The 12,666-nt window shown below is 25.8% G+C and overlaps 1 protein-coding gene across 1 annotated transcript; it reads left to right on the top strand.

Annotated features, from left to right (window-relative positions):
* The first annotated feature begins 10,756 nt into the window (after window positions 1-10,756).
* Window positions 10,757-12,358, top strand: LOC124925791 (protein ROH1-like). Its single transcript, XM_047465892.1, has one exon. The coding sequence runs from the start codon at window positions 10,895-10,897 to the stop codon at window positions 12,035-12,037; it is 1,143 nt and encodes a 380-aa protein (XP_047321848.1). The 5' UTR covers window positions 10,757-10,894; the 3' UTR covers window positions 12,038-12,358.
* Window positions 12,359-12,666: the final 308 nt, after the last annotated feature.

Genomic DNA, 12,666 nt, shown 5'->3' with positions numbered 1-12,666 from the left:
ATATATTTACATTTCAATTATTATTTTATATATATATTTTTTAAATTTCGTCCAATATTATATAAATGAGAATCGTTTAAATATAATAACAAAAACATGCTAGCTTAAAGTGTCACCAAACAAAACAAAGTCGAAACATAACGAGAGTAAGCATTTAAGGAACAATAATAAAACATAAGGCACAAATATTCAACAACGAACCTACTTAACATAAAATATAGATAACTCATTAAAACTATAATTTGTGAGAGATGTGACCAATAATGTAATACAACATAGCCAACAATATCTTGAGTAAAATTTTCAATAATATAGAAAATGATGATTATGATTTTAATCATTTTTATGAATTATTAAATTGTTATATTATTACGGTTAAAATATTTTAAATTTATTAGTATTTATCAATTATTAATAAAAATAGTAGAGTAAATATTTATTTTATTATATTATATAAATAATTGATATATATATATTAAAATATAAATAATTAAATTTATAAAAATTATAATTTAAATATATATATTAAAATATAAATAATCAAATTTATAAAATAATAATTTCAAAATATATATATATATATATATATATATTTAATAATAAATTTAAATATAAATAATTAAAACTGAGTTTGAATTTAGGTTATTTTGGGAATGCATTTAGAGTTGGCTCAGCCCCAGGGCTAGTGGGCAGTTTCATCCTCAATGTATCCTATTAAAAGTTTTAAGATTAAAAAAATATTATTGTATTTTTTTAAATAAATTAATAACAAATTATTATTATTAATGTCTAATCTAGATAACTTAGCAATATGGAAGAGTTCTTTTTTCTTCTAGATGTGGAAAAAAAGACTGCCTGTTCTGAGAATGTATTAGGGTTCAATACTAGGGTATTCTCATAAAATGATATCACTATAGTAGTGTAAAATATTTATTGATTATATGTGCAAAAAAATTAATAATTGTATAAGTAATATAAATACTTGTATTTAAATAATTTAGTTAGAATGATATAATGAGAGTTTTTTAAAACTAAAATAAAAATTACAAAGAAATAAGAGATAAAAAACACGATACAAAAATGTTCACCGTTGGACAAAACAAAAAAACTTAATAAGCACGAATGTCCTAAAAAAATTTAATAAATTTTCCAATCGTCTCAACCGATTTATTCAACTAAACTTATTCGATTGTCATAATAATAAAATTATAGATTAAATGCATCGGACAATATTATTTACTGAACGTCTTATTATTCCACCCTAACAATAAATCGCAACATAACTTCCGAAAATCTAAATGAGATGCAACTAACCATTCTATTTTTTAAAATATTTTTTATTAATTAAATTAGTTAATTAAAATATCTTTTATTTTTTTATTAATACATTAATATCTTTCCACATCAATAACTAACTTTTGCATCGGGTTTCAAAATATACTTAACTTAACTGAGAGTAATAAAAATCCATCAGAATAATAAATCTGATAAAAAAAATAGTAATAAAAAACAAGAAGTTGTCGGATGACATATGACAAAATTTGAGAGATCGTGAATAGAACATATCAAACGACAGAGTATCAACTGCAGACTCTACTAACACTCTATTTATTAGCTTTGTCGGTATTTTATTTATAAACTCATTCAAACAGACCCTATATCCGTCCATTGTCACAAGTCTAGTTTTTATTAAATATCAACTGTCTCTTTCAATTTTTAAATATAAATAAAAAATATTATATTATAATAATTATTTAAATAATATAATTAATGACCTTATTATTTAAAATCGGCTTATGAGTATTTTAAATAACTCTGTTAAATTTTTGACCATTTGTTTTATGTTCCCTCGATTACACAGGAAGAATATATATAAAAAATATTATGTTATAACCTCCTATGTAAGAGCACATAGGACAATCCTTCTGTCTTCGGTCGCACGAGATTTCGGCTGATAAATTTTTGTAATAAAAAAATAATATAATAAAAGTAAAAAATATTTTAATTAATTTAATTAGTTAAGAAATATGTTTAAAAAATTGGATTATTTAATAATTATTTAAATAACTCTTTCTCAACAAACTTCTAAGACTTGATTAGTGTTAATTATTATTTGGGAGGTTGTTTATTAATGAAGGTTTGAAAAAAATTAATTAACTAAATTATTATAATATTTGTTATATTTAATATTTTATAAAATAAAATATTCATATTTGAATCTAGTTTTTAAAGATATTATAATATTATAATTATTTTATTCATTCTATCGTATTAAAATATTATTAAAAATAATAATATAATTTATGATTATATATATATATATATTAATATCTTAAATTATGTTATAAAAAAATTCATATTTTAAAAATTAATCTATCTTTTTTAATAAACTAAAACTTATTTAAATAATTGCAAACCTATAAATTAATATGGGTTTTTTAAGTTTTTTTTTTAAAATAACATTGTTAGATGAAAAAGTAAGTTGTTTGAATTAATAAATTATTATAATATTTTTTTTAAAATTAAATTTGTTAGAAATAAAATAAATATATTTTAGATAGTTATCTAATTTTAAGAGACTAAATTATTAAATTATTATTTAAACGTCTTTAAATTGAGTGAATATGATTACGATAAGTATATTTTACTCTTAATTAGCGTGGTTTAATACATGGTACAAATTATATAGAATATAAGTTGTATAAATGTATAAATTGTAAAGATGTATAAATAATACAGAATAGTATAATTAACATACATATTGATGTTTGGTACAAAGAATAGAAAATGGTATAAGTTATATAAATATGAATTTAAAATTATTATATTAATTATTATATTTATTTATATTATAAATTATATTATTTATTATTATAAATTATTTTATTGTTATTATTTTAATTAATGTGATTTATTTAAAATATAAAAAATTAATTATAATATAAACTGTAAATTATATTTATTTAATTTAAGTATTATTAATAATTATAATAAAATAAATTTAAAATAAAAATAATATATAAAATAAATAATATTATTTCTAATATAAGTAAATATAGAAAATAATAAGTTATAAAAATAATGAGAAATTAAAAATTAAGTAATATAAAAATAATATTGTATAAGTGAACTATTTATTATTTTATATCAAATAATATATAAATTATATAAGAGTATAACAGTAAAAATTTAACCAACCTGTTAAAACATTATTTATAGTCTAAAGGTAAAAGTTAATTTAAGACACTTCAATTTTATCTGAAAACCATTTAAATTGAAGCAAATGAATAAGGGAACAAATCAAAGAATGGTTATGAAATATATTCTTTAATTCTCTAAAAAAACTAGTCTAATATAAAATAGAAATGGTATAAAATAGATTTAAAATGTGTGTGAAATATAAATAAATGTTATTGATTGATTGATAGATAAATCAAGTTGATCATTCATTCCATGGTCGTCTGCTCTGATCTGGTTCATAGAGAGAGAAGAGAGAAGAAAAGGAGAGAGAAAATGGTCCTTAAAACAAACAACGGCCTGCAGAAATTCCAGAGTGCCTGCACCCTGCAGTTGCCTGTACACGATCAGTCCCCTCCACATTCATTAACAACTCTCTCCTCTCTCTCCTTCCTTCATTTACATCATCTTTCTCCGCTCGCTCTCTCTCTCTCTCTCTCTCAAATCTCAAATCGCTGAAACTTCTTCCTCTCCAATGCCGCCGCCGCCGCCGCCGCCTCCTCCTCCTCCTCTTCCTCATCCACGACGAAGGAGGTACATTTCATTGTCTCCGATGGCGGCGATGATGGTACGTCTACACAAATCTGAGGACGACGACGACGGTTATTCTCAAAATCGAAGGTCGCTTTCTTGCTACCACAAAGGAATCCGTGCAGAGTAGGTCGTTTTCTCATCTTCTTCGTTTTGTTTTTTGTGTGTGTCTTGGATCAACAATAGGCATACAGGAACAAGCCAGGCATTATCTATCTATAGTAGATCTTCTTTCTTCGCATACTGTTCGTTCGTTCGTTCGTTTTTCTTTCTGTTTTCATTGCATTGCATTGCATTGCACTGCATTGTGATCTGATTTCCTGCAAAACTTGAATCCTTGTTTAAGAAGAGAGTTCATTCTCATTTCGTTTCTTTAATCAAAACACTGTTGTATCAATGTATCTTCATCGATGTTCTTGATGTTGTTGTTGATGACGATGATGATGATATATTAATTTATGCTTCTTTTTTTTCTCTATTTAAGTTTCTATTTATTGTATTCATTTTCTTTTCTTTTTTTTTTGCATAATCTAATTAAAATCAATGGTTATAATCCAGAAAAAAAAAATGTTTATTAATCTTTTGTTAAATAAATAAATGCATGAAGAATTTAGTGCTATAAGACAAAATAATTAAATATAATTTTTTATTATTAAATTGAATAAATATTATAATTTTGAAGTATTATTAATTAAAGTAAAGGTAATTAAATAATAAATGCAAGATAATAATAATAATAAATAATCAGTGTTATATTTTTCATTAAAAAAAAAAGAATATTAATTAATTTTATAATTTATATGAAAAATCAAATATTTTTTTAAATATATTTTTCAACAATAAATTTGTTTATTAAAATAAGATATATATTTTTTTAATTAAGAATAATCAACCTAAAACATTTAACTTTTATGACCCACCTCAACTCAAATATTAATATATTATTTTCTTATTTATTGCTTATTTTTAATGTTTAAATGCATTTTTATTTTCTTTTTTTATAATAAAAATTAACGTAAAAAAAATAATTGAAAATTATAAACAACTTATTCATTTAAGTTTATTAAAAATCAGTTTATTTAATACACTTCTAAATTATTTAATTTATTGGTTATACACTTAATGAATATTTAATTTTATTTTTGTTTGTAAATTATAACTTATTAATTAAAATCATTATAACCTTATTTAATAGTTAATTGTGTTTGCAGGTTATATACATCTATTTTTTTTTTAAATAATTTAAATTAATTAAATATTATTTCATTTTAATTTTATCATCAAATTACTCAATTCATTAACACAAATATTAAAACACTCTATATTTTAAATTATTATTATATATTAATACATTTCAAATAATTTTATCAAAAATATTTTTCTCATAAATGAATATTTAAAAATACCTCAAATTATTATTAAAAAAAAACTCTAAACAAACAAATCTTAAAAGTTATTTAAGTTACAAAATTGTATTTTTTTTAGTTATAATAATTATAACCATTTAAAATTAATGCAAACGTGCCTTAAATTCTTACTGGATCTTTGCATGTCTGGGGAACTTCTGATGAACAGACCTCGATTGAAATTAATAATTATTATTCATGTTTCTCTTTGTATTAATAATTTAATACCAATTTATTTGTTATAAATGTGTATAGTCAATAGTCATTGTTTATTCTATTTGTTACATTAAATTCCTTCTGTTTTTCTTATTATTATTCAAATTAACATTTTCAAATTTTATTTTTTATAATAAATAGTTAAATCGAGGCTTTTTGTTTGGGATAAATAATATTTTAAATATTATTTTTAAATTTTAAATTTTTTTTTCAAAGTTTTAAACACAATTAACTTATTATTATATATATATATATATATATATATAATTTATAAATAAATAAATAAAATATTAATTTTAATAATTTAACTATAGAATAAATTAATTTAATTATTAATTTTTAAAATTTTATAGTAAAAAATAGTTAAAATTTAATAGTCAAAACCTTAAATTTGTTATGGTAGTTAAATGAATAAATTTTATATAGATAAAACTTAATTTTGTATAAGTATAAAATGAGTTCCAATTTTTTATGTTTAAAAAAAAATTAAATTGATTTCTAATTTAATAAGTCTCAATTCGGCCATTATTTAGGGTTAATTATGTGAAGTATTGGGCTAGTTTTGTATTAGGGCCGAAGCCCATAATACTACTAGGGCAAATTAACACGATCTCTTCTCTTTCCCGCCAGTTTAGGGTTTGTAAAGAGATGAACAGTTATTGAATATTCTCTCTCTTTCTCTACCAATTCACCTCATGTAGCAATGGATGCGCTTGATTAATGATCTGTTTTTCTTATATCTATCTTTGATCTTTGAACAGTTATATTTTTGTTTTATCTGAATGAGATTCTGTTCATAGATGCCCGATGATGATGGAAATCTATTATACGAATTGAACGGTTCCATTGTTCTCCGGTAATAGCTTAAAATCTCCGCCACCGCTGCTTTATCTATCTATCTATCTCTTGTATCACTGTATGTGTGTGTGTGTGTTTGCATTTGTACTTCTTTGATGGTGCGAGAAGGAAAGCGATGACTGGAGTATATAAACCGTTGATGATTTGTTTAAAGCTATGAGATCTGAGGGCATTTCTATGAGATCTTATAACTTTCTTCTTTGATTTTGATATCAATTTTGTAATTATGAATTTATAACACGTTTTGTTAAGATTTTCAGTGAATCCATATGCGAAGATCATCATCACAACAGCTTCCTCAGATCATCATCATCATCATCCTTCTTCAGGTCAGTAGTGCTTAACACTTAACTAGTCTTTACATATATGATCGATCCATTCATTTTACTCTAGTTATCTATCAAAGAATGAGAAAACTTAGGAATTATCAATGAATGATCAATGAACTGTCAAAATTTCTATGACTGTTATTACTTATTTGTGTATGAATCTTAGCTTATTTCTTCTATAGATGAACACAAATAATTTGTAATAAACTGTTTCCACCATTTTTCATGAATAAGTTGGATAAACACTGGAGTATCAAAGTGATTTGAATAAGAATCAAAATAACCCTAACTTAATGAATGAATGCATGCAAATTAGGATTATACATATTTAAGTGTGTGTATAAATCAAACCCTAAATTTTTCATCTTTGCTTATTTACATTTAAAAGTTCAATGTTAATTAAATGTATTAATCTACAAATATTAGGTACTTTAAATCTCCATTCCTTTCAATATAATAATAAATTTTAAATACAAATTTAGTTAGGTGATTAGATTTTATTCAGTTTTAATATATCATTTTTATACTTCCATTATAAACTTAAATTGAGCCTATCAAATTTGTATAGTTTGGATCTCATTGAAAAACAAATAAAAATTTAAATGAAGGCTAGAATTGTCACATCTAAATTTTAACCCAATTTTTTCATTTCAAAGATTCATTACCAATATATATATATATATATATATATATATATATATATATATATATATATATATATATATAAGAGTTGTTTTCTCTTAAACTTATAAGTATATCTTTTAATTTTTATTTCATTTTTCATGTTTTTATCACTTCTCTAACTAATTTGGTTTTGAGTTATTCAAATAACTTACAAAAATTAAACATCAATTTTTTTTTAAATCAATCAATTTATTAACTAAGATGTTAAAATATTTTTTATTTTCAATTATTATTTATTTATATATATCAAAATCATTTAAGTTATCTTCTTAATATCATAACTAATTATTATTCAATAACCCAACCAAAGAAGGCCTTGATTTTTGTTTCAATTTATGATTCGTTTAGTAAAATGTCATTAAGATCATTTATCTTTTTTATTTAATATTTATCTATTATTTATTCTTATAAGTTTTTATTCAAATTCAGTCTCTTTTTCTTTGGTCATGATAGGAAAAGTTCTTCATCTCTCTCTCTCCTCATTTACGCGCCCAAGGAGACCTGTTCCTATCCACGTGTGCAACCAACTATTTCCTTTTTACACGTGGCATTGATAACTACGTGGCGTTATTCAAATACGACGAGCCAAAAATAATAATAAATTCTGTGGGACCCATCAACAGCGATGTTGTTCTACTAATCAAACGACAATCCACATCATCCCTTTTCTTTTCTACCGTTGGATTTCACATGATAATTAATTCAACGCTCGTGATTTGATTTACACAATATATATATATATAAAACCACAAAACGCGGGTCCACCAACTTTAATTCTTCCATTTCCTTAATTTTAGCACATAATATTTTTTAAAACTTTCTTTCATAAATAATTATTTTATTATTATTATTTTCAATTATATTAATAAACTCCATCTCATGCCTTCATTTATGATTTGAGTAATCTCATTATAGGCATGGAGACAACCACGCAATGAATTATTTAATATGTGCATTATTATTATTATTATTATTAGTTATTTAAGAATTTAATTATATTAGTTAGTGCCACTAAATAATATATACACAACTACATACATTTCATGTATCCCACTATGTTAGTATCTGTTTTCTAGGTTTATCATGACCACATTAAATAAATTGATTTTTTTTTTCAAAGTTTTAATAAACAAATAAGAGTAACTTGAGAGAAAGACAAAACTATTTTGTAATGCTCTAATTAAACCAATGAAAATTCTCTAGTTGCAAACCAACATAATTTGAACCTAGCAAATATTTCGTTTGTCCACTTTATATTTTAAATAAGTGAATTAATCTGATTTATACGAATAATAAATAAATTAAAATTATGATGTATTTATGCATCACTTTATGTTTTTGTTTATAAATTAATAATAATTATTACATTAAAAATACACTAGATCTAAAAGTTTATAATTATTTGAAATGAGATTCATATTGAAGGGAGAGATTTATATAAGGGTTTCAACCCACCAACGCTAATTTCTTAAAAAAAATTATCCCACCTCAAATTAATTTTTTTTACTGTTCAACTTGCTATTTTTCTAAACATTTCAATATAATTAAATGTTTGTTTATTTAATTTTTTTTTAAAATTTGTAAAACTTATTTTAAACACTCAGTTTTATTTATAACTTTTTCGTTATTTTTTAAGCTCTTTCACAAATTTTTTTCAAGCCTACCTAAATTTTGTCTATCCCCCACTCATCTATATATATATAATGATGCTTAATTTTTAAAGTGTCCGGATTGGCGGGTCGAGAGCTGTGGTTAATTTGGATACTTGGGTCGGATTGTGGGTTGACCCGTTTTTAAATTTAAAACGGTTAAAAATAAAATTAAAAGTGCTAGAGGTATGTTTCGAACTTGCAACCTAACAAAACAAGTACAACTCTTTAACCAACTAGGCTACAAAGACTTTATATTTTAAATTCAACACCAAATTTGATAAACGCGGGACGTTTTAATATTAATATAAGTTCATCTTTTTAACTAACTAATCTATATAGGTGTTGAGTAAATGGATACTTGGGTCGGATTGTGGGTTGACCCACCCATAAACTTAAAACGGTTAAAAATAAAATAAAAAATGTTATTCGTAATTTTTTTTCACGATTTTTATATTAATACTCGTGCAAATGCACGGGAAAAATGTTAGTTGCTTTAATACTATGAACTTTATCTCATGTCTCTCTTTACCCCTCTAGCATACCCTTCTCTCGCACTGATCTAAAAAACGTAAACATTTATCGTAATTTAAGGCTTCTTTATTAGACGTTTCTCTCTCAACTAAGGTTTCTCCTTACAAACAATGACACAAATGTATTGAAAAGAGAAATACGATATTAGGTAGGTTTTGTGGTTTGGACTAAAAGACCCAACCGAAATGGATGGATTCATAAATACACAATCACAAGAATCATCTATTAATCAATTAATCCATGTCAAAGAATTCCATTCTCCTTCTCATTGACCCTTCATATCCGAAACTTCTGTTTCCACTTTTAATGATGCTTAATTAATACTTTTGCGCCCTTGTTATTTCTACAACTGAAACAGAGGTCATGTGAGTATGAAGTTCTTCCTTTTCCAAATTCATTTCACCAATTAGAACCACATTCTCCCATTGAATAATATATAGGCCTAGAGGAATGACACAATAAATATCACCAACTAAAACTCGTTCACAAGCACCTTTCAGCACCACATTTGCAAATTGGTCAAAGAAACGAAGTATGCCCATAAGCTTTCTTCCATCTTGTAGTAATACAATCAACTTTTTATCAAGATAGCTTGCAAAAGATGTTGACAAGTAAATATCTTCGGATTTACTATAATGATGCTTAATTTTTAAAGTGTCCAGATTGGCGGGTCGAGAGCTGTGGTTAATTTGGATACTTGGGTCGGATTGTGGGTTGACCCGTTTTTAAATTTAAAACGGTTAAAAATAAAATTAAAAGTGCTAGAGGTATGTTTCGAACTTGCAACCTAACAAAACAAGTACAACTCTTTAACCAACTAGGCTACAAAGACTTTATATTTTAAATTCAACACCAAATTTGATAAACGCGGGACGTTTTAATATTAATATAAGTTCATCTTTTTAACTAACTAATCTATATAGGTGTTGAGTAAATGGATACTTGGGTCGGATTGTGGGTTGACCCACCCATAAACTTAAAACGGTTAAAAATAAAATAAAAAATGTTATTCGTAATTTTTTTTCACGATTTTTATATTAATACTCGTGCAAATGCACGGGAAAAATGTTAGTTTCATTAGTTTAACTACCTAAAGAAAACATGATTTGGTTGAAGTGAAGTTATTGCTATTAATGGATAAAACAGATTTATGTTATAATTATTTTTTAAAAGTATTAATTTAGATCTAATTTGATTTGATGATTATTATAGTTTCGAATTCATTCTCTCTCTTCTTTTTATTGCAACTTGCAACGACCATCAAACTACGCGGTCCAGATCAACCATATAAACATCCCTCTCCCTCTTAGGGTTTCACCATTCCATTCAATTCTCTTTCTAATTTCATTCATTCCTCCACGGATTCTGGAACCTCTTCTTTTGATTTCATTTCATCATTCTCTCCTTTGATCCATCCTCTGATAACAACACTCATGTCTACCTGAAAGAAATGCCAGCAACGGATTATCAAGGTCCATCTGTTACTTTATCATCATCAACCATTAATCGAGATCACAAGATTCATTCAATGGATTCCACAAATGACTCTATTGATATCGAAGCATTTCAGAGACAAGTCGCCGATCGATTCCACACATTATCCGCTGTAGATCCCAACGATCTCCTTTCACTCTCATGGATGGGTAAGCTTCTTGACGTTTTCCTCTCTTCTCTTGATGAATTCAGAATGATAATGCATAATAACAAAGGAGTTGTTAATAAAGCACCAATTGATCGAAACATTCTCGATTTATTCGAGAGAAGTCTGAAAGCTCTCGATGTTTGTAACGCGATTCGTGACGGGATTGAACAGATCAGACAGTGGCAGAAACATATGGAAATTGTTCTTTGCGCTTTGGATAATCAGAAAAGTCTTGGAGAAGGTCAATTTCGTAGAGCGAAGAAAGCGCTTATTGATTTAGCTATCGGTATGTTGGATGAGAAGGAACCGAATGTATCTATGGCTAATAGAAATCGATCATTCGGACGCAATTTTGTTCAGAAAGATCAGAAATCGTTGAGTAATTTCAGATCATTATCTTGGAGTGTTTCCAGGTCATGGTCTGCTGCTAGGCAGCTTGTTGTGTTAGGAAACAATTTGTCTGCACCTAAATCAAATGAAATTGCTGCTACAAATGGACTTGCTTTAGCAGTTTATACAATGAGTTCGGTTCTTCTGTTTGTAATGTGGGCACTCGTGGCTGCAATTCCTTGTCAGGATCGCGGTTTACAGACTCATTTTAACATCCCCCGTCAATTCATTTGGTCAGTTCCGATTGTTTCTCTTCATGAGAGGATTATGGAGGAATCGAAGAAGAAGGAGCGACGAAACTCTTGTGGGTTGTTGAAGGAGATACATAGGATTGAGATATGTGCTAGGTATATGAACGAATTAACGGATTCAGTACAGTTTCCATTGACGGAGGAGAAGGAGCAGGAAGTAAGAGGGAGGGTTATGGAATTTTCAGAAGTTTTTGAAGGTATTAAGAATGGATTGGATCCATTGGAAAGGCAAGTAAGAGAAGTGTTTCATAGGATTGTTCGTGGCAGGACTGAGTATCTTGATTCCTCAAAGGGAAGCCATCCTGAATAATAGTAGCATATTTTGGTTTAATTTGGTTCATTTCTCGTGAGCTTTGATCGAAAAGAGTTGAATGGTTTTGGTTGGCTAATTTTGGTTTTCTACTATGACTTGAAGATAATAGAGAAGAATGGTTCGAAGGTAGTAGTATAAAGAGAAGAAAATTGAGGTAACTTTAGTGTATTTATTCACTTTTTTGTTGGTTTTATGGGTTGAACCCATTATGTAGTCCATGTTGTTTCTATCTAATCTTACTTATGTATAATCATGTTAAAAAAAAGTATATTTTACTTCTTCATGGTGAAAATATTTGTGGGTTATCTCTTCATAAAATCCAAGAACCAATATGACATAGTTTGATTGTTGATTGTTGACAGTTGACACCCACCCTATAGATTTAAGGGTCGATTATTTGAGTATCAAAGTGGTTATTTTTAAATAATCTTTTGGATGTAAGGTTATTGAAAATTATGTTATTTGGGTAAAATGATATTTGATGATTTGTATAATGTAGAGATTGTTGAGTTATTTGAAATTAATCTCAAATAATCCACATCAAACGACAAAGATGTTAGTTCAATATAACCTAGGTATTTGAAAATTATGTTAGTTTGGTAAAAAGACATTAGATGTATAACTTA

This window comes from Impatiens glandulifera, chromosome 2 (assembly GCF_907164915.1).
Source record: "Impatiens glandulifera chromosome 2, dImpGla2.1, whole genome shotgun sequence".
Lineage (NCBI taxonomy): Eukaryota > Viridiplantae > Streptophyta > Magnoliopsida > Ericales > Balsaminaceae > Impatiens > Impatiens glandulifera.
This window is presented reverse-complemented; position numbering and strand designations above follow the sequence as displayed.